Here is a 24,533-nt window from a genome sequence, read left to right on the forward strand (position 1 = left end):
AAACTTATTTCTACCATCATATTGGGCCGTGCATCATCCTAAAAAAACCCGAATAATTAGAGACTATTTGAATTTGTTTCAATTCAACTTTCATTTTTTTTTAATGTGATAATTTTTCAGATCACGATAGTCTGTCGCCGCAAGTTGCTTTGAAGTTGGTTGTTGATAAAAATACGGATTGAAAAAACAGTTCGTTTGTTAGTTCATCTTTTGGCCAACTGCAACCTGTAAAGTTATGAACTCTATTTCGCATATGAACTGCTGTAATGTTATACAATTTCATAGAAATACTTATATGTCCGCGTGTGTGTGTGTGTTATAGCGATCATGCGTTGAGAGTACATAATCATTGACAGCAAGTCTATATCTAAGAAACCCCGAAACTTTCCATATTCCTTTCCAAAGAACCAATTTACCTTTCTCCCAACTTCTTGTGTGAATTTGTCGACTAAATTTATAACTTCCACTGTAGTGGCAAATTTCCGGACACGTTAGCGATAACCACCAGACCTTTACAAAAATTCTCGAAATCTCTTTTTTTTTTACTTTTGACCAAACTATCGATGGCCTGGCGCACATTTAAGTAAAATCAATTACGTGTTTTGTATAGCATTTATCAAGATGAATTTCTTCGTTTAGATGTTTTGGGGGAAAATTACGTGACTTATTTCACATAGAATGGATAAAAAGCGAATTGTTACATTGATTTACATCTTATAACTAACCTGGAGTATCCTTTTTTTTAATTGTTTTTTTTTCTAAAGAAAGACAAACATTCACGGGTTACGAATAACCTGACAACATTTGAAAATCTCCTACTACCACCACAGTAACCGGAAAATATTGTTTGTGTTATGATGGAGGACTTAGCCAGCCGAGGAATTACTATATAACACACTACGCCTGGCCGAGACCCAAGCGCGATGTCAACTCAGCCACCAACCGGTCAAATTATAAAAATAATGAAATTGCACTCAACACGTGTGTGCGCTAGGCCGTAGAATTGTCTCTTATTTTTGTTGTTTTACTCACCATTATTTTATTCTTACATATTGGATATTGGACGGTTGGTATTAATTTATTATTTGTTTTTTTTTTTTGTTTTTTTTTTTATGTTAACACTCTGTTGTTCACATTATAAATAAAATGAAAATTTTGATATTTTATATATAGACTAGAATTTATTAACCAAGTATAATATATTTTCTTTGTGTTACAATAATATTATCTCATTTCTAATCATACTTAAGTCCTAATGCACAGTCTTTCACAATACAAAATCAAGAAATATGCAAAATAATAGTGCGGGTAGGTAGGTGACAATATCTGCAAATAATTAGGGCCGGTTTCACCAACTCGGATTTCTCTTACCCTAGCTTCGTGAGACCGGATCTAACGAAATAGAAATTGTTTACAATATCATATTTTCAAAGCCAGTCTATCTTGAATCGTATTTCATTGAATGACGGTTTAAGGTTTAAGGTAAAGTAGTATTAAGTGGGTAGGAACTACGATAATAATTTGAGACGTATAGAAACAAACGCAAAACTGTTAAACATATTAGTAGCTATTCTCGTTCAAATGTAATAAATGTGCATGAATTTTTTTATGTATGTTTATTTTGGAACTTATAAAAATGAAATTTAAACGTAGCCGCCATCTTGAAGAAAGAGATTTCGCGCGTTTTGGTTGGTCCATAAAAATGTTGCCAGATTATAATATTAATCGACTTTATTCGAATCTTCAACTTCCATATTTTGTTTTAACAGTGTCGTTTGATTCTTAATACTCTTTAGGCCTACCGCTGATAGATCAGTTGTAAACATTTCCCAATTTTTGATAAACGAAGCGGGTATCAGAAAGATAGGTTACAACGGAGCTCTCAGCAGCAGGACTATGTAATTATTTGTTTCAAACAAAAATTTTGCAAAGTTTTCTTTTCACATTGGTTAAAAAACTTCTGACTGCCAATAATTTCACACCTATAATATTAAATTCATAATATCGAATAATTAGGATTGATTTATAATTTACCAATTACCCCATTTTTAAATACAAATTTATTTAAATACAGTAAACCAATCTTTGGAAATACATGGTTTCTGATAGATTTTAAAATAAATAATTTCCCTTACCATGGACAAGCGTTTTGTTATTTTTAATTTAGCTACCACCTTAACTCTAATAAAAAACATTTATTAACCTAAAAAATATCGTGTTTTGGTTTCAAATATAAAACATTTTGGATACTTCTGTTAAACAGACACAAAATAAAACCAAAAATAAAATTTTCAACAAGAATCGTAAAAACTTCCTAATTTATTTTCGATTTTATTTTGCGTCCGTTTATCCAAGTTTGAAAACTAATATCAAACAGTTGTTATCAAGGGCCGTCGTCTTCACAAACTTTTCTTATTTGTTTTTTACATTTACAAGTTTGTGAAAATGACTAAAATAAAATGAAATAAGTCTAAGCGTTTTGCTGCAACACAATAACAATACAAATATAAAAAAAATAATGATTTAAAAAATCAATACATTGATCATTACAATCACACCATTGCACATTCAACCTTTCACTTTTTCACTTAACTTCAGACGTCAATTATCTTGAGAAATCGGTCTGCATCCCTTACAATGGATCGATAATGCATTCTCTACCCTCTGAGCGAGACTATCTTCTCTTCATTATCGCGCAGTGGTTGCATGGATTTTTATGGTTGAGTGCGACCCTTATCAGTGTCCCCTCCACGGTGATGGTTCGTTTCGCATCTGTAACACGGAACAAATACCAACACGAGGCGGAGTGCCGACGCGACCCCATTCGGGTAGATCAGGCATTACGAAAAAAATAAACAAAAATCTGACATTTACTCAGAGCGGAATGCCTCAAACACCTTCTTTGAAACCTCTCCTATTTTTGAGAGATTACAACGGAGCTATTAGCGGTAGGACCATAACTGAGAAATAATAATAATAATAAACCCTTCGTCCTGCTCGAGCCTGATTAAATAATAAACTCCAATCATACTTGTGGATAAAACAACCAAAGAAATTAAACAATAAATTATTATTATAGTATCTACGGTGAGTGAAGGGCACTACAAGACACTCGCTGAGAAGTTGAGATATAATTGGATAATGTTAAGGAACTCCGGGCCAGGCCTTGCTGACGATTTCTTCAGTTCTCCTTGTCGCTGCAGGATGACGACTCTGAGAATTTTCGGGACCTCCAGTAATCTGAAATTAAAAGAAAAATATTGGTTAAATTACAAACTAAATTCAAGTCTGGACCGAAGGATATTTTATTCTGCTTGATCCGATCAGTGTTAAAAAGCGACCAGTGTCTTTTTATAGCCAATGAAACTCTAAAATAAACTTTATTGTCGCAATGAAAATCATGGTTGTCTATGAAAGACGATGGAAGCTTTATCACCTAATTATATAGGAGTTCAAAAGCTCCCGGCGTCTTTTTCTTGCCAATGGAAGCCTGAAAAGTATCTATAATAGACATAATTGATGCTATGGAAGTTGTCATTAGCTAGAAAAGGGCTCAGATTTTATATAAGAGCTTAACATCTTCCTACGTAGTTTTCTAGAGAGTTCAATTTATTTTTGCTTGGGATATGTTTTCAATTTGGATGGGTATTTCAGGCGAATAATTAATCATTGCCTATAATAATTAATTAGTATTTATCAGGTAAACATATACATAATACTCGCTACGACAATATTATTATGGTAGGAACTAAGATCGATCTGACAAAACATAATACTATGAACCAATTCTCACATGAAAAAAATCATTTAAAATAGTAATTATTTCGATATCACACGATGTAATTACAATATAGGAGGCAGGTTCGGGTACTGCCGACCAGGGGAACTATTTATTGGATAACGAACACCTCTGCCATAGGTCACGTCAGTGAGTGGTTCGCTAAGTTTGGTGATTTAGCAAGGATGCCCGGGTTCATCGGGTGAAGCGTGTTCATGATGTGCCTGCCCACCAACTGCGTGGCGTGCCAGATCGGGAGAGGCTGGTTTGGGGAGACACTATGACCTCTCCAACTGCTCTATCCTGGGAGGGATTCCTACCCAACCCTAATTTTTTTTACCTTCCCAGAACTTACTTTCATTAAAAAAGACTTTCCACACAGAATCCCAAAAGATGATATAGGCCCTGTAGAAAATAATTTGTCTAAGGGCCTCCTGTGTGCGGTCAATATTTAAAAAAATTAAGGCGATGGAAAATGTCGTGTACTGTTGTGTAGTGTTGAAATCCGACCGCTAACAATAACACTCCTTGTGCAGATGGCGGTGAGGTTTAAATTTCCGCTTAACATCCTATTTCGATTTTTTGCAAAAAAAAAACTGTTTTATTTTATTTTACGAACGTTTAAATTCTTGCTTAAGTTCGGGTACAAATATATTTTGGATGTTTTACGATAATTTTCTAAATAACTCACTGCCACTTAATACAATAAAACCATAACCGAAAATGGGTTCGTGAGTAAGAGATTTTTGACTTTTAATTCAGGCTTTTATAAGCCTGATCCTTTATTTTTTCTGGGTTTGTCTAAATTTATCAAAAACTTATCAAAAAAATTGCTCGATTATTTCAAAAGCGAAGGTGAGTTCTACTCGTAGTATTTAATTAAAGCATCTTAAATATATCTAAGCGATACAAAATTCAAACTCACAGCACATGATTTAGCATTACTTCGTAGTGCTTCGCCTTAATGACAAATCATACCACGAAGAGAATAGAAGAGAAGTCTGGAAATGTATCTAAATGTCGTTAGGATGGTTCTTAATACTGTACCTATACTTAGTTGTAAATGGTAGATACAAAACAAAAATATTATTTGCATTTATTTTTATGAATAATAAATAAAATCAACCACCACAACACGGGCCTGTGCCTAGCTTGGTGGTCTTAACATACACAATAATTGTAATAGCAAAAATAACACAAAATAAAGAAAAAATTAAAAATAAAGCAAGCGCGACATGGTTTAGCTCCAATAAGTATTTAAACACAAGATGTCACCACCAACACAAACCATAAACCGCTAGTCGCTGTACACCAATATGCAAATGACTACACACTGTCGATACGACACTCCACTATGACTATGTCATGAATAATTAATGTCTTTGTTTACATAATGTTTAGTTACAGCTATCTCTTATTGGTGTTTTCACCAGGTGGGGGAATTCTGTGTGCATCTGCCTAAAGGTGTTGATAATTGTATGCAATCGATTTAATAAGAAGTGGAATTATGGGGCTTTAATTTAATAGACCCTTGTAAGCGCAAGTCCGAAATTACAGTAATCGGGGGGCTAGTACCTAGTAGACAGGGTTCCATGATAAATCAACACATCGACAATTCAACACACCTTTAAAAAGTGATATAAAGTCATTAAAAAACGATGAAAAAAAATTAAACCTAACCTAACCTACTTAACCCGGTTAATAAAGTTTTTGTTTCATCACTTTCCATGACTATATAACTTTTAAAGATGTGATGAATTATCATTTTGATAATTTATGCGGTCACCAGTAGACAGGTAGGTACCTACTCAGTATGGCCCTGATGAAAGACCACCATTCACAAGCGCTTGAAATGGCTTTAACCGTGTTTGGTGACCAGATGTGAATGGCTAGTTACTTCCCATCACATTTCACTGCCCCACTTCCTACAGCCTCACAACATACCACAGTTGAGGAAGGCATAGTCGGGCGGTTGGGTCTCTTGTGCAGTATTCACATTAATATTAAAAAAATCTTCGGCAGGCGACGAAAAATGAAAAATATAAGAATATTTATGATTTTACAAGATGCCGCAAAAAAATCTATAGATCTATATAATGGAGAAGATAGGTATGCTTCGCTCAGTCCGAGGGCAACTTTTTATCAACTTAGCGTTCGCTCAGTTTTAATTGGCGATCGTGGATGTCCTGCAGAGGAAATAGTCCTCTCTGCATTCCCCTGTAGACAGTAGTCACAAGGCATAACCCCTGATCGCAATTAGATAGTGGAACAAAGCCGGAAATGCCTCAAATTGCTGCATATAAATTATATTAGATGAGTAATGCTCGATGTATGGGGTGAATCCCTTACCCAAAAGGTTTTATTAACATTTATTGTACATTACCGGTGGTTTGCTAATAAGCCGGACAGATGGCGTATCAAAAGAGGAGTTTAAATAACTTATCATGCAATATATGCATATTATCCCCTCTATCCCTAATTTAGTCAATGCCTCTATCACTATTCCTTGGTTCGTATAGAAATGCACGGAGGAAAAAGGAGTATCGCTAATTTATTAAGAATCTCTTCTTATATCTAAAACGAGATTGAAGGTTGATAAACTTTTAACATATCGGAACACGTGTTCATGCACATTAATTTGCCTTGATAATATATAATGACGAAATACGAAAATATTAGGTATTTTATGAACACGTGTTCCGACATCGTGATAATACAAAGTGGGGCAAAAGTAATGTTGTAATGTGAATACGTCATAAGTTTTGAAAATGGCGTCAAATGTCATTGTGCTTTGACAATTTATGTTGTAGACGGGTTCAGAATTAACAACAAGCAATGGAGCGGTACGCACATGAAGAACGCGGAATTATTGTTACTGCTTATTTGACCAATTTCTGTTCTGTTTATTTATAATTTTTAATTATTTTAGTAAGGATTCTATATTTGAAATATGTATTTCTTTTGGCAGATCTAAATCTGTCAAAAATCGACAGATCTAAATCTGATAACAGTGTTCATTCGAAAGATAATTCTGGTCGTCATTCCAATTATTATTTGAATTATATGTAGCAGTATCAAGAAAATTGACAATATTAAGTATTTGATTTGCAATAATATCATGAGGGAATTATTTTATAAATACTTTCAGCTTAACAAATCCTATAATCTATAATTATAGTGTCCCGTGATTTTTCAAGGGAGTGGGTAAGTTATTTAATAGTGAAAATTGACAACTTAGTTTTGTCAGAAATCAAATAAATATCCTAATTACTTATACGAAACAATTTATTGGTGATATTAAATAAATATTACCTACATGTAGGTAGAATTACAATTACTACTCGTATTCGCAGTCGTTTTCCAGTTCTTGAAATTCCGTAACAACTCGAATTATCTCTTACGATTCTAAATAATCACCCGAAAGGAGGATATTTATACTGTCCATAAGTTCATATTTCTGCGGGTATAATTGTATGGGTAATGAAATGACTGATGATTCAACAATTTTTTTTTAAATGAAAAAAGTCATTAAAAGCGACGAAAAAATAACTTGTAAACCTAACCTATTTAACCTAGTTTTTGTTTCGTCACTTTTTAAAGGTATGTTGAATTGTCATTCTGTTGAGTTATCCGGTTACCAATAGTTTGAGCTATAAAATAAATCTGCAATCTGCTGGGGCACATAAAAGTTGCTATACTGACAGACGTAAAAGAGCTTTCTAAGGGTGCGTATAAATAAACAGGACAAAATTTGCGCGAACCGAACCACGAATTACGGTTGTTTAGCGGCGTTTCGCGTCATTTGCGGTTGCTTCATTCCTTTCCATAATTCGTGGTTAGACTCGCACAAATTTTGTTCCATTTATACGTGGGACTGATGACTGAATGTTATTACTTATTACCTACAATTTTAACTGGACATCGCCCATCGTCTTCCAGCAGACAATCATTTATTAATGACCAATAACTTGTTGATGATCGCATCGGTAACAAAATAAATAAAAAAAAAAAAATTTAAATTTTTTTTTTTTAAAAAGAAAGACAAACATTCCCAGGTTACGAATAACCCAACAATGTTTGAAAATCTCCTACTACCACCACAGAAAGCCGAAAATGTTGCTTGTGTTGTGATGGAGGACTTAGCCAGCCGAGGAATCGAACACGCGAAATGTATCTTTTATATTTCTGACAAATTTACGAAAGCACTTTGGTATAAAGGGTACTTTAAATGTACTTTACATTTTTTAACCAGTGATGACATGAGTTAAGTAAGTCAAATACGTAACGTTTCAAAAAATCGATAAGGTAGTTATTGGAATAATCGACGCTTATTTGTTATCTATGTATTACGAACCAACAAGAACAAATCAATAAAATCAAACTTTTTTTCAAAAAAAACTTATATTAAAAAAATATATGGATATATTATATTTATATTTTACACATAACATTGAATCACTGAAGTAAGAATCGTGGCTCCCTTATCAGGCACAAGAGCTACTCTTTTCTGATAAGGTATACATGACCAATTATGTACCTAAATATTATATTTGCAAAAAAATGTATGTATTAATGTAACTATGATCTATATTAAAATAATAAAAAAAAAAAAAATATCTATAACCTTCATTTTGACAGTGAAAATCAAGATAGCGACAATCTTTTGCAATGTGGTAAAACCAACAAATAAAACAAGATTCATTTTGATATTTTTAAATCCTAAAAATAGTATTCTACACTCACTAACCATTCGGATGCATGATATGGGTAACAAATTTGGGGGTACTATTGATATACCTATGTATTGACTCCATTTATATTATCTACGAGTATACCAGCACTTTGTTGAATCCTACAAATTAGAGTAGCGTTGGTAATGTAGTTTTAGTGATTTGTCTTATATGTAGTATTGTTCTAGTTTCTATATTATTTTATGTTACTGTTACATGTTTTACTAATATTGTTTTATTTGCAGATTATTCATGTATTAATTTTTTTGTATGATTTTTGATATCTCACTAGATTTTTTAACCAAAATAAGAGCCCGGCTGAGCGTAAAACCAAATAAAATAAAATAAAATTCTATAAATGAAGATGGAACTAAAAAAAGTAAGAAAACGTTACACTATGGGGCAATTTGGGTTAGACCATTATTGTGTTAGTGGTTTAATAATTTATATGGTTTCAAAATACAGTACTAATCAGTACTAATTTGAATTTCAAAATAATGATGAAATTTTCATTTTTCTTTTGAATATTGCTAAATTTTAAGCACTGTGTAAGTTGGTATATCTTTATTTCTATGATCATAATATGTAATAACTATCTACATAAACGTCTTACGTCTTAAAAATAATCCGAAATAAGAAGTAAAAGCAATGCAAAAACGCGGGAATCTCGCGTTCAGTCCTTATAGAGCGCGAAGCGGAGAAAATCAAAACTAAAATAATAGCGATAGCCGCTCTACGCAAAAATCGGGTAAAATTATGGACACTCCAATATATATGTATCTTTACTAAATCTATACATTTAGGTATACCGCTGATCTTATATTTCTCATAAACCATGCATATTAAAGAAATAAATACGGAGCTCTCGATGACAGAACTCTAAAATAAACCCTTCAAAAGTTGCATAATTTTACATAGGTGATACCAAAATTTTGGAGGAAGATTGAAATAGTTGCCAAGCAGAAAGGCGGGAATTTGTATAATGTGACATGTGGGGCGAGACACCAGCACTATGCGGAGAAAATGCGAACTAGAAGTGAAATAATAATGGCGTCCGATCAGAAAAGAGCGGGAGAATTCTCTATTTTTCTAGCAACATGTGGGAGTTGAATAGATTCTAATACTTTTTATATACTAGTTGAACTAAATATCGAAACCGAATCTATTTTATAAGATTTTTATATAAAACTCGCATTATTTTAAAAATAATAATGGTTGTCAAGCAAAAACGCGGGAAGTTGAGATGCCACGTGAAAAAAACACAACCAGCGCCATGCGGGGAAATTACGAATTAGAACTGAAAGAACTGCGCATGCGTCAGACAAAAATAATAATAATAATGACGTCTGATCAGAAAATGGGAGGGAAAACTCTCAATTTTTTCAGCGTCATCTGGAGTTGAATGGATTCAAGTTATTCATCACGTCAATGTATACACAATTTGAATCTCTCCCAGTTTATGGCTTGGCATGGTGCCATAGGTAATTTTATTACTTGTGAGTGTAGCTAAACCACAAAACATTCTACGGCTGTTGGGTTGTGTTCAGTTCAGTTGGGGTTCTAAGCCAATCCATTAAACCTAAAATCTGTCAGTAACTGAAAAATGCTAAGTCGAAATCTATATATATATATATATATAATATATTATTATTATTACTTATCTTATGACATAATAAAAAAGACAATTTAAGAAAGGAGAGATCGGAAAAATTACACCAATTGAAACTCGGACGAATCGTACTAGGAACTAGTGATCTATAACTTCAAAAAAGGTACCTAAATAAATTATATAATTTTGTGTGAGAACTTGATATTGGTCCAATGAATTCCATCTTCATCAGGGCGTTGACCTTCAACCTCAGTTAAACCTTCTTGATATTACTGCTTACTAAGTAGCTAATCTCAATAAGAACAACCCGCGCGGCCAACAATCTGTTTACATCTCGAGTCTTGGGCGATTTTATTGGCCGTTTGCCAGAATATAATGGCGGGAACTAGAGTTTATTCTAAATTTAAAATTTCTAATTCTTTTCGAATGGGAATATTAAACGACTGCGGTAAGCGGAATTTCATAAATGGAGCATTTATTTTCAAATTACAGAAGAAGGATTGGTGAATAAAGCATAGAAACAATCACAGTTAATTATTAGATTATTACGTGCCAGTTCAGCGTTGGTAGAGTTAAGCCTGTCTTAAGCCCAGCTTAAGGCCGTCTTAACCATACCTACCCCGTGGTACATGTCAAGTTTTTCATAATTCCGACAGTAGGCGCCGCGTAATTTTTCGAGCATGAAAGGCGGTCAGTATTTTCAAGTACATTTCTTTTTGGTTTATTGGTTTAATAGGTACAGTTATAATGTATACATATTACAAAGTTGTTTTTTTTTTTAAATATCAGAAAGAGTAAAGTAACACACCTTTTCTTTGAGCAAACGCTCGTGTTAAAAAGGTGGGGAAACGTAATTAATTTTTATTTTAACATATTTTAAACAAAGAAAAATAAAATACAGTTTACAGACATCTAATTTGAATTTTGATTTTGTTTTCTTGGAAATGGAATCTTGGAATTGGAAACAAACCCACTTCCCAATATCCGATTGAGCTGACACTTGGAAGATATACTAGTTGTCGATGACAATGCATTATAACCAAAACTAAAAACTTACCTTTTTAAGCTGTCGTACCCTTAAATTAAATATACCAATTCTAAGAGAAAGTCCAGTTATATTCAATTTTTCAATTAAGTCCTAAATCCTGTATCTAAATTTCGCCAATAAACAATTAGATAATGTTAATTAAGTGTTAATCTCAAGTGACCTACCAGGTAAGTATTGTACTGTATATTTTCTCCATAAATAGATAAGTAATAACACTGTAGAAATGTATTATAAGTTTGTACAGCGCCCTTGAGGTGTTTTTGCACAAAAACGGCGCTATAAAAGTCATCCAGGTATTATTATTATTATTAGGTGACACTCGTGTACTCACACGCGCGCACATACACAATATTCTGAAATTGAATGACATTATATTATACCTATTAAAAATTACAGCAGTTAATATACGAAATAAATATCGCTACTTTACAATTAAGATCTGGCATAGGAGTTAAATACGATGACCGGATAAATCATCACAATGATAATTCATCACATCTTTAAAAAGTTATATAAAGTCATGAAAGTGATGAAACAAAAACTTTATTAACTGGGTTAAGTAGGTTAGGTTAGGTTATGTTTAAAAAAAAATATTCATCGTTTCTAATGACTTTATATCACTTTTAAAAAGTGTCTTGAATTATCACCGTGTTGAGTTATCATGGAACCGTTAAATACAGAGGATGGTTAAATCGTCAGTCAAATCTTTGAAATTGGCCACTAACCGGCCCAAGAGATGGCGCAATTGGTCGAAAATTTAATGAAATGGTAGATACTCTCAGTATCGCTCTGGTAAAAGACCATTATTCAAAAAGAGGATACCAAAATTCTACATGCTCCAGGTATAAGATGTCAAAACAAGGTGCATGTTGCATGAAAATGATTATTTATACGCTTCGCAATATTATTATTTGAACGCATTTTCGCAACCTTCAGCTACCCCTTCTTCACATTCACATCACTCCTTCAGTCTCACAACATACCCAAATTAAGGATGACACAGACCCACCGACTCCTGGCAATTAAAAAAAAGGTTGCAGCCATAGACTAATGTATAATACATCAATTGTTGCAGCTTATTTATTTCGTCAGGCTAGGTTAGGAAAGTTAGCATCAGCTTAAAAATTTATCAACCTACTTACAGGCGTTTTTTTTATGTGAATATCGCACAAGAGTCCCAACTACCCGGAGAGTTATGTGAATTTTATGTTTGCAGAGGATTCAACGAACCCGACGCATAAGAGCACTCGGCTACAAATCAATTAGATAAAAAATGTAATGTTTATTATATGAAAAACAATCACGGCTTCAAAGCACGAAACCAACTTACAAATAAAACATTTAAATTTTTCCTTTAAATATTATTTTAATGGAGTCGGCCCGCTTTGCGTAACTCCGGTAGCACATCATACGATCGTTGGGAAACCGCACCCCGTAGAGTCGAGAGCGGCATTCGGGCTCTGGGATTGGTCGATTGTTTTTAACAGCCGATATTATCAAATGTCATTGCTATTATCATTACCATTATTATCATATCATTTCCACATGGATATTGAACTAATCCTATATCTTGATTTAGGGAGGGTAAAAAGTGAAGATATGTTGATCAATAGATAATCTCATTATAAAAAATTATAAAAAATATATAATATGTACATTATTGTCAAAACACTGATACATATTTTTTTTAAGTCCATACAATACAAAAACACATATTTATCACCTCTGAACACAATTGTCAATTCTGTATTAATCTGTACTTTATTTATCAATGCTATCGATTATTTTCTAATCATTCAACTATATTATAAACTTATAAACTACCCTTCCCATTTTTTCTACCTTACAACTCCTCTGGTGATCTGTCTTTTTATTACTACTATCTGGCTGTTATTTACTTTACCGGTTTTGTATAATATTAAGTGCTAAATTATAATATGAACTAAACTTGTCAATTTGACTGGCCCAAAACAGGATCCATTCCTAGTTGGCTAGTCAAAGTTTCCGCATGTTTTATTGTATGATTTTTATGTGAAATAAATTTATTATTATTATTATTATCTATGTTGAAATGGTTATTGAATTAGTTATCAACGTTATTCGCTATGATTCAGATATTCGTTAAAATTCTCAATTCCCAGTTGAGAGCGTTACCTTTTTATTTTCTGTGTCTTGTTCCGGTTCATGTCTCGTTTAGATTTATCAGTATTATCTATTGGGTATAAGTTGTTCCAAATTATAAGTTATAATCTTACTAGGGTACCCCGTTCTAAAGCCACGTTGTACATGCTGTTGTTATAAAGTCAACATCAATTTCCATAGTATGTAGGTAAAAATATCAACTGTGAAGTAAGAAAATACAAAAATGATTGAAAATAACATCAATATATTAAAGATCATAAAAGGTATGGTAGATTTTTAGCCGTAAGGAAGTTAATACATTAATCTCTGTATGGTTTTAGTATGGCTTCAATTTTAGGTCTTCTTGCGTCAATAATCCATATTTTCTTTATTTATCATTTTGACTGAGCGTAGCTTTTAACTCGACCATTTTGGATTTGCATTTCGTTTATCTATCAATTTGTTTGAAGTTCCATTGCGTTTCAAGATGGTGGCCGTTTTAATGGTTCATCAAATATTCATTTTTCAAAAGTAAAATCGTCGCGTTTATTTAGACTTATTTGTATTTTTAATATTATAGTACTTACCTGCATGAAGAAACGTAAAAATGTCATTGCGACAGTGAAGTTTCTTTGGACAAAGTGTATAATTCTGTATTTGATATATTTTTACATAAAATACAAGGTTTATAATTAAGTAGACAAGTATTAAAGTACCTTCTCATAAAAAAGGAAAATTTTAAGATTTGGGAGAAAATTAAATTTATATTAGAAACACGTTTTATGGACGCGAGGTCTACTATTCACAGAACTACTTGTTTAAAATCCGCTAAATTGGATGGATCCACTTATTTAATTTTCAACACAAGTTCTGTGCAGTGAAGTAGTCTGTCGTTCAAATATTAACCTTTTTTTATTTTTCAAGCATGTTGAGTGTGGTTTAGCCAGGATCAAGGTAGCGACCGCAATGCAATTATTACTTCAGGGCTGTCGATATTTTTTAAATCGTTGAGTACCTGCCGAGAAGTTCTCTCTTTGACGCCTCAGAAATTAAGCATAAATCTTATTTTTTATGTGAATAACGCACAAGAGTCCCGAATTCCCAGTAATAGCTATACAATGGCCATCCCAATTATTAGGGGTATGTTATGAGAGCGAAGGAAGTGAGGAGGGGGTGGCATTGTAAAGTTTTATCGATAATGTTGGTTATTTACTCGATAAAAGTTTTATCGACAAAGTCGGTTATTTAATTGACAAAAAAATTATCGATAATGTCAGTTATTCAATAGATAAAATTTCTATTGATTTGTTTGTGCTAATGATATTTCAAGCGAGGTTTCGATTCTGAGTGGCGGTCTTTTACCAGGGCAATACTGAGAGTATATATTATTAAGAGATTGATGTGCTCTTAAGCTGATCTGAAATGAAAGGTAAAACCGAATAATTCGTGAACAATTATTTTTAAACGTATGATAGGTTTGTGAGAGTGCCTTTGGCAATAACGGAGTTAAAGCAAATTTGCTTTTCAAGATCATTATATTCATATTCACGATTGCGTACATATGTTTGTACGATAGATAATTCATCCAATTACAGTAAAATCTTCTCATTCTGACACTCTTCATATCTGAGAAAATAATTATTCAAAGAAGTCTCAAGGCTATTTAAAAAGAAATTAAATACATCCAAGGTTTCAGAAATTTCATTCAACATCGCCATTCCTCGTGTTTGTGCTAGAACATCTGTTCTGACGTGTGGTATCTTGAGTCGTGACGACGACTACGGCTGAAGTTTTTGGGCATTTGCCAGAAATATCTTTTATGAACCTTGTTGTATTTTTTATGACCTTGTTATTAATTTTCTCTTATTTAGTAAATTATAAACTCCCTCCGGAAATAAGATAGATAACAAGTCCAACAGAATTCAGGTCTTAACTAAAAACTTACCTTTTTAAACTGTCATACCTTTAAATTTCGATAATAAACGATTAGTTAATGTGAATTAAGTGTTAATCTCAAGAGACCTACCAGATAAGTATTGTACTGTATATTCTCTCCATATATAGTTAGTAATAACATAGATCATTGTAGAAATGTATTATATTGAGGTGATATATCACAAAAGCGGCGCTATAAAAATTGTCCAATATTATTATTATTATTATATATTTGTACAGCGCACTTGAGGTGATTTTGCACAAAACAAATCATCCAAATATTTTTATTATTATTAATATTATAGGACTAATATTTGGCTACCTGCACAGAGCAATAGGGTGAACGCTCCTATAGTCAGCCTGTGCCTATTGTCAGCCTCTTTCATAATTTCGTGAAATAATAAGAAAAATGTGCACTCTATCACCATCTATGAGAATGTTCACGCACTAGTAACTAATGAACCAAACATGGTTTCAAAATGGCGGCTCTAACTTATTTTCTGTCCCTATATTCGACCGTTGCTTTCAAACAAGTGAAGACCTGTCAGACATTCTCCCGCGCGCCATAATAAATTTGCAGTTGACCACGGTTTCAAAGTAAGAAAAAAAACCCTGAATTTTACTAATATTGTTGAGTTAAGTGTTATTTTATGTTTCTGTGATTATTTTGCCTTGTTTTCAAGCATTCAAATTATGTTTATGATGTTTGATTTTTGCAATGTTGTGGTGGTTGACTTTAGGAACAAATTTTGTTAGAGCATCCTAAAGTCAGCCGGGGGGGCTGTCCTTAGGCCATGTGTAGGTTATTTCAAATATGGAATCTAAGTGTGCAGTAGTGTTCTCTATCTTTACAATGTGATCTTACATACACAAATAAATGCATTAAAATAAAAACACCAAAGGTCAGCCGCCTCATTTTGTTTTGGGGTAGACGTGGCTGACTTTAGGAACTTAATGATCCAAATGTCAGCCATCAACGTGCTAATACACTTTATGGCATGGTGAATGATTTAATGTTGTATTTGAATTCTAGGTAGGTATTCATAAAAACGAAATTCAACATGCCGAAAGAGAAGATCGTCAAACCAAAGGGATATAAAAAACCCCTTCTACAATACGACCGAAGCAAAATTGAAGATGCTCTCCGAGCAATAAGGGGAGATCAAATTAGCATCAGAGAAGCCAGCAGAAAATATGGAGTTCCCAGGGGAACTCTACAAGATCGTCTCCACGGCAGAGTTCCTGATAAAACAAATATGGGTAGAGATACCACATTAACTAAAGAGGAAGAAGAGTCTTTGGTGCAATGGTTATCCGAATTGGCCAAATGTGGATTTTCAAGAAAGAAGGATGATCTTTTAAACACAGTTCAAAAAATTATGAAGGATGACAAACGCCCAAACCCCTTCACAAATGATAGACCGGGAAGAAAATGGTACGACCTATTTATTAAGAGACATCCAATCTTGAATGAGCGTGTCCCGGAAGGTATAAGTAAGGGTAGATCGGTTGTTACTGAAGAGTACATACGCAAATGGTTTAATGATCTCAAAAAGTATTTAAGTGACATCAATGCTATAGATCTTTTGGAAGACCCGAGAAGAATACTTAATGGCGATGAAACCAGTTTTAGTGTTTGCCCTAAAACTGGAAAAGTTATCGCACCAAAAGGCTGGAAAAATGTATACGAAATTCAAGCCGGGAATGAAAAAGAAACTATAACGGTATTGTTAGTTTTCACAGCTGCAGGTGACACCTTACAACCGATGGTCGTCTTTCCATATGTTCGACCACCGCGAGATGTAATACAAAGTATGCCCGATGAGTGGTTTCTTGGTCGTTCGGAGACTGGTTGGATGAGGAGTGAAATATTCTTTGAATACGTAGCCAATGCAGTGAATTCTTGGTTGGAGAAAAACTCTGTTCCAAAACCAGTACTCTTGTTAGTAGATGGGCATAAATCCCACCTTACTCTTGAGCTGAGCAAATTCTGCAATGATAATCAAATAATTCTCTATTCATTACCCCCAAACACGACTCACTTGATGCAACCAGCTGACGTCAGCGTTTTCCGGCCTCTTAAAGTCGAATGGCGAAAAACTATTAGAGAATGGCAAGGGAATTCGGAAAATTATAATTCAGTCTTGTCTAAGAGCACCTTTTGTCCATTACTGAACAAAGTGCTACAAAAAGATATGACAGATATTATTAAGAATGGGTTTAGAAAATGTGGGCTGTTCCCTTTTAACCCGGATGCCGTTGACTACACTAAGTGTATTCAAAATACATTAGAGCGTGCAGAAAATACCAACAGAATTGAACAATTAACCACTCCAAAAGATGCGGTTACTTTTAACAGACAAGAAATAATAACAGCACAAAACGTCATCAAACGCATAAAAAAACAATTAGAGGATGAGAACATAGATACACTCCGTGTTATCGAAATTATCGAAGCTTCTTTTATTGAAGCAGACAATCGTGTTGTCACTATTGGAAACTACGTTTTAAATTCCAAATGTGTTCTGGAACCAGATGCTGACCCTCAACCCTCAACTTCAGGCTATGAAGCAAATGAATTACAAATTAGTGATTGCATAGTAAATTGCGACCAAGAAGATGCTCAAAATAATTTATTTTTGTCTATTCCTGATGATGATTTTGAATCACTGGACATGACAAATCATTCCAATTTCTCTCTCCACTCAAGCCCTACCTCAATTATTACTAAGTCTGTAAATACACCACCGCCGGTGCCTGCAACAACACCTTTGTCGTGCGTAACCAACAAAATTAAAAGCGGAATATCTCCCTCCTTCAGCAATCACTTGTTCACTCCAAAATGTTTGCAATTTGGAAAAAGAAAATTGAAACCAGGAGAACCGATGCCGATGGCAATTTCGTCTGATGCTTGGAAGAATTACATGGCCAAAAAAGAAGATATAAAACAGGCACTAGTAAAAAAGAGGATTGAAAGGCAAGAAGCAATAAAAAAAAGAAAAGAAGAACAGGCTACAAAAATAGAAGAACGAACGAAAAGAAGGGAAGAACAAATGAAACGAAAAGCAAACACTGACAAATACAAGAACCTAGGACGAAAGACTGGAGAAACCAATAAGAAATTAAATGTAACATCTACTCAATCTAAAATTTCAAGCACTGGATGTGAAGAAGAATTACACAGTGATGTAGTAGATGATGATCTGAAAAAATCTAAAATTTCATGCACTGGATGTGAAGAAGAATTAATCAGTGATGTAGAAGACGATGATCTGAAAAATGTTGGTTGTGACATCTGTCCAAGATGGTATCACCTCAAGTGTACCCAAAAACGGGGTATACCTTATGCGGAAGTTGCTTCTAAAGAATTTACTTGCCATATTTGTCTGCTTACTATGTAGATATAAATAAAATTGCTACTATTGAATACCTATTTTTTTTTTAATTTCACGTCTTATGTAATAATTTAAAACCCTCAGCCGTCGACTAGGCTGACTTTAGGAACTCGAAAGGCTGGAGATAGGCACATGGTGGCTGACTTTGGGTGATTTTGGCATTTAATTTTTGAAAGGCCTTTAAATCATTTTCATTGAAACAAATACATTTCCAATAATGATAAGTGAATAGTCTGTTCTTTGAACTATAATAAGGTGTAATTGTTAGAAACTTAAACGCTATTTACAACTTTTTAAACTGTAATAAATCAAGTAAAAATCTTAAGAGGCTGACCTTTGGGACATTCACCCTATATAGCAGTACAGTACAGTATGGCGCGGTACAAAGCAGAAGTATATCAATCTGCACATTGATTTGAATTATCAATACACCATTGGAACCCTCCCCCACCGGCAGACTGACGAGGGATGGAGAGGAAAGGGGGTGGGGCTGGTATAGTGGTACAGCGGCAAGGTGAAGAAATGCGCCTTTATAGATTTGGCCGTTGGAACATGTGTTTCATTGGGTCGGTCCAGGTAAACAAGTATCAGCTGTGCGCACGACCCAGTGGACTCATACCTGTTGCGAAAACATATCGAGTTAGGGTAGCCTTACGCACATTAGACAATTAATATTTTGAATTACTGACAGACAGAACTGAAACCAACAATTTATCGAAAAATTCACCACATGTACGTATATCCATCTATTCCATATATGTTTATCTATGTAGATACATACTATGTACCTACTACAGCAGGTGGCGTAGATTTGATTTTTATACTAATCTACAGTTTTATTCAGAGATTGACTAAATTTTGCAACTTGACCTTCAAAACAAGAGGAAAGTCAGTGTCACTGTCTATATCTGATTTCGAAAAACTTCAGTTAGTAATATAAGAGAAGAGTGTCTGTAGGTCGGTTTTTTTAATATTAATATGGTTTTATTTCATGATTATGAAATTTTGCACTCTTGACCTTCAAAGCAAGAGAAGGGTCATTGTTTACATTAACTTTAAAAAAACCATCCCAATCGCCTTTTCTCGCCATTTAAAGCAGAATAAATAGCATGCTGGATAGTTAGAATAAAAGCAGATCTGTTTATCTGAAGCCACAAAAACAATCGCATTTAAATTTGCATAGAGGTTTCCGTCTGGGGTTTCTAGGTCAACACAATACTTCTCAGCTCGCTTGCTTTTCAGCGCGTTCAATTCTTACGTTTCAGAATCTATGGGGAGTAGGTATAGAAGCTATAAATTTAATTAGCAAAAATAAGAAAACATTGTATAGTTGGCGTTTGAGCTGAATTCAAGAAAATGTTAAAATTTAATTGGTATTAACTATTTGACATTTTTGGTTCGTTACAAAATTTGTAAATTTTTGTACATCAAATAATTAAGTTGCATAAGTGCACTATCTAGTTAAAATACTGCAGGCTGCAGTGCATTCTTCCTCCTTCTGTGACAGTAGAGCACACTCACACCAACTGACAGGTGGTGTCTGCAAGATGTTGCAAGGGTCTACCTCCATCCCGGCCCTAATTAACTACACGCAGGCACTCTGGGCAGAACCTAGGTCCCAGGGAACCAAAGCAATGGCGGGAAAATTTAATTAAGCCATTTTGATTTTTTAGGTATTTGATTGACTCTTATTGCAAGTGCAGGTTGTTAGAATAGAATGAGAATTTTGTCTGATTATGACGACAAGTAAAATGATGATCTAGTATCCTACAACGATCTCATCTCATTGCATGTATAATCCGGTTGCAATTATAGGTAATAAAAAAACGAAAAGAAGAACGTGAATACGGTTAAAAGGTTTCTCTTAACGGAAGCTAACTTCCTTCACATTTTAAGGAAGATGTCGATTCAAACGGTCGCTGACTGTTTGGTGTCTTCCTTACAATGGTGGCGTCCCACAAGGATCGACTTTGGGTCCAACATTGTTTTATTGCACATTAATAATTTTAATTGTTAATTAATTAATAGTTTTTTAATCACTGTTAATTTTAAACAGGGCTTTACGCGAATGACAGCGTTTGGTTCGATAAGCGTTCAATTTACAAGCAAAACTAATTTCAATACATAAAAAACCCACTCAATGAACACCAAACGAGAGGAAATTTATAATTATCTTTTACGTGCTGTAGACCCTGAATTAAAACACAAAAAATAAATGTACTCACACCAAAATATTTCAAATTAAAACTTGAGTATGTTATAGTCAAGTTCTTTTCAACCCCATGTTCTTTTTTATACGACAGTAAAGGTCAACCACCAACCATTCTGCAACTACCTATTCGATTTCAGTTATAATTACACGTTATTTATGACTCTATCATGACCAATATACATGTTCCGGATACCTTCTACAAAGTCTATTAACCTCCCAGCGATGGGCATTGGCATTCAGCGGGCACCCGCGGAGAGATGAGAGGTTCTCCTGCCCCTACTTCGTCACGCATCTTGATGAGGTTTGAAGAAAGCAGCATTCAGTCCACCTAACTCCCGCAGAGAGATGAAGTCAAATTCGTCCCCGGCGAACGGAAACACGAAGACGTGCCGTTTCCCATGTCCGAAACGCCGAACCTAAATGAATTATTTTATTGCGGACGTGTGGGGAATCTATGAAAGGTTGAAAAATACGATAGAAAGCTATTTATATCACTTGGATGTACGTTTATTGAACGTTTTAGAAGAAATGACCAAGAGCATTACTGTAATTGTGACCTAAGAAACAAATTTAAAAATCGGAGAAATTTGTAGTTCTTTCTATACGTCGGTATGGAAATGGAATACCTACCCGCACGGAGAAAACTTAATGGTATATATTGTCAATTTATTCGTTAAAATTATTCGTTTTTCTGTTAAAAATGGGACTGGAGGCCTATAGCAAAAGATACGACAAATTTCATAATAAACAGGAAATCATCAGGAAAGCACGAATATTTTAAGAAGAAATCGGAACAAGTGTTCTTCAAAATAATAATAGTTTAGCATCTGATATTTTGTGTTAAGATATTTTCTGAATGACTAATATTTTATTGGGAAATGATCATGCAGTCACATTTTTAAAAGTATATTGATACTAAAAGCCGTACTCGTTTTTTCGCCATGCTGATACTACCGGGATATCAAGCAATAACACGGAAGGTCCAAGCATTTGAATTGCGGATATGATTATATAGGAGCATCATAAAAATACCTTGGATATTTTTGGATAACTAATCAATTTTGGGTACCTAATCATTATATAATATATCACAAGAAAACTCCAACATTTTGGACAAATCATGACGAGCGACGATACAAGATGACCTAATTGATAATCCAGGTGTAATGAAATACGTCCGTGTACACGGAGAAAACTTACTGATATGAAATACTGTTAAATTATTAAAAATGTCGTCAAATTATTATTTGTTTTACAATTAAAACCGGGACTGCAGGCCTTCAACGAATGAATTGATAAGAGTTCGTAACAAAGTATCAGTCAAAAGCGAATATTGATTTTGAAATACTGATATTGTCGCATTCCGGCATGACATTTTTTTAAGAAAAGAACACGGGTTTTCGATATTTTCTGAATGAATAATATTTTACTAGCAAAGTATCATGCTATCACTTTTTTAACATGATCATTTCACCGTGTAGCGCCCATGGAATTAAGAAACTTTTTACTTCAATGGTAGCGCCTCTAAGACTAAACCATGCTATTTCACGGGTCTGAGCTAGTTATTATAATAAATACTCTAAATTTAAATAACCGACAGTTCAATTCAAGCAGCTGATGCTGTCATTTCGCACATCTGTCGATCGGTTTCCAAATCAAGAGAAGTTTTACGAAGCACCGTCCTATTATGTGTGTCACATATTTTTCTCCCTTTATAGTAATGCTCCATGGTTAGCGCAAGGTGTCACATGTAAACAAATATATCTTCACAATAAACACGACTGTCCTTGATACGTTTACCCTTTCATAGGGCACGTACCCTAAATATAACTATAGGGTGTTTAGAGTAAAATTATAATTTCACTACGTAATTTTATTACTCGGTTTCACAAAACCAATTTATTATAGTTTTTAAAACAGTTTACCGAAATATTAACAATATGTGTACCAACTAACAAACAAAATGAGTTATTGTTTGGCAAATTAATAAACATTTCAGGGCGATGGAAATTACGCCATTAGCTGATGCTAGACCTCACTGTTTGGTGCTTCTGTAGGTCCATACAAACCAAAAAAACGGTGACCGGATGAAAATTGAAAATGACAATTCAACACACCTTAAAAAAGTCATGAAAAGTGATGAAACAATAACTAGGTTAAATAGGTTACGTAGGTTAGGTTTATATGTTAGTTTTTTCATCGCTTTTAATGAATTTTCCATACTTTTCCGTATGGAGGTCTCTTAACAGGGCGATACTGATAGTATTTTCAACTCCTGCTTTAAAATATATTATTATTTATGGGTTACAAAGTAGCTCCAAATGGCCATGAGTGCCAGGAATTGCATACCTACATCTAAGAACTAGGTTGTTCGCAACAACAAAAACCCCCAAACACCTGCCCAGAATGAAATGGACCCCACTTATTATTATTTGCGAGAAATTGAGGCGTCATAATGTTAAACGGCTTAATTTTATTTGAATTTATTGCGTTGTGACAACGTTTTGAGATCTCTTCACTATTTAATTTGAATTTATTGCGTTGTGACAACGTTTTGAGATCTCTTCACTATTTTATTTGAATTTATTGCGTTGTGACAACGTTTTGAGATCTCTTCACTATTTTATTTGAATTTATTGCGTTGTGACAACGTTTTGAGATCTCTTCACTATTTTATTTGAATTTATTGCGTTGTGACAACGTTTTGAGATCTCTTCACTATTTTATTTGAATTTATTGCGTTGTGACAACGTTTTGAGATCTCTTCACTATTTTATTTGAATTTATTGCGTTGTGACAACGTTTTGAGATCTCTCCACTATTTTATTTGAATTTATTGCGTTGTGACAACGTTTTGAGATCTCTTCACTATTTTATTTGAATTTATTGCGTTGTGACAACGTTTTGAGATCTCTCCACTATTTTATTTGAATTTATTGCGTTGTGACAACGTTTTGAGATCTCTTCACTATTTTATTTGAATTTATTGCGTTGTGACAACGTTTTGAGATCTCATCACTATTTTGACGACGAACGATTATTTATACAAGATCTGACCACCTAGAGATCATTTTGTTAATTTAAATAAATTTATTTGTGAAATAAATGTATTTAAATGTATAAAATCTTATTCCACTTATAAATAAAGTAAAAAGGGTATTATTTAATTTGAGATTTTCACTGCAAAAAGTGTTTTAGTTATTTATTTTTGTGTTATTATGCCATGTGGCGCTACCTCCTTCACGTGTTCCAACATATCAGGAAACGGCCTACAATCCCGCTTTTAACCGGATTACCCATAATTTAAAGAGATTTTTTAATAAATTTGCAATATTCATTTTGCATCTGCTGACAAGCCATATGTTTGGCACCGGACCTTAGGTATTGAGTATCTGTGTAAAATTAGATTTTTTTTAGTAAACCTCCCAAGCTTCACAAAATACCCCGAATTGGGAATGTCATAGTCCCGATGGTTGCGGGCAGTCGGGAATATTGTGCTTTAATCCCACAAACCAAATTAAGATTATATGTATTTTACGTATCTATCTGATGCTAGAATTGCTGGATTTATAATACATGAAGGTTTTATGAGAGCACTTCGTATAATATTGCACATTTTGCTGATATTCATTTGCAGTGTACAGTGTAACGGTCGCGGTCGTTGGCTTTACAAATCAAAGATAAGAATCAGCAATATTATCGATC

General features: G+C 33.9%; 1 protein-coding gene across 1 annotated transcript in view; it reads right to left on the reverse strand.

Moving 5' to 3' along the window:
* Positions 1 to 1,193: 1,193 nt before the first annotated feature.
* LOC149413610 (uncharacterized) overlaps positions 1,194 to 24,533 on the reverse strand; it is a 43,551-nt gene continuing 20,211 nt past the window's right edge. The window contains exon 2 of the mRNA XM_089644536.1: positions 1,194 to 3,240. Coding sequence (XP_089500662.1) covers positions 3,182 to 3,240 — 59 coding nt within the window. The 3' untranslated portion in view covers positions 1,194 to 3,181. The remainder of the gene's footprint in view (positions 3,241 to 24,533) is intronic.

This window comes from Hesperophylax consimilis, chromosome 21 (genome assembly GCF_061612785.1).
Source record: "Hesperophylax consimilis isolate HC1 chromosome 21, BYU_Hcon_1.0, whole genome shotgun sequence".
NCBI lineage: Eukaryota > Metazoa > Arthropoda > Insecta > Trichoptera > Limnephilidae > Hesperophylax > Hesperophylax consimilis.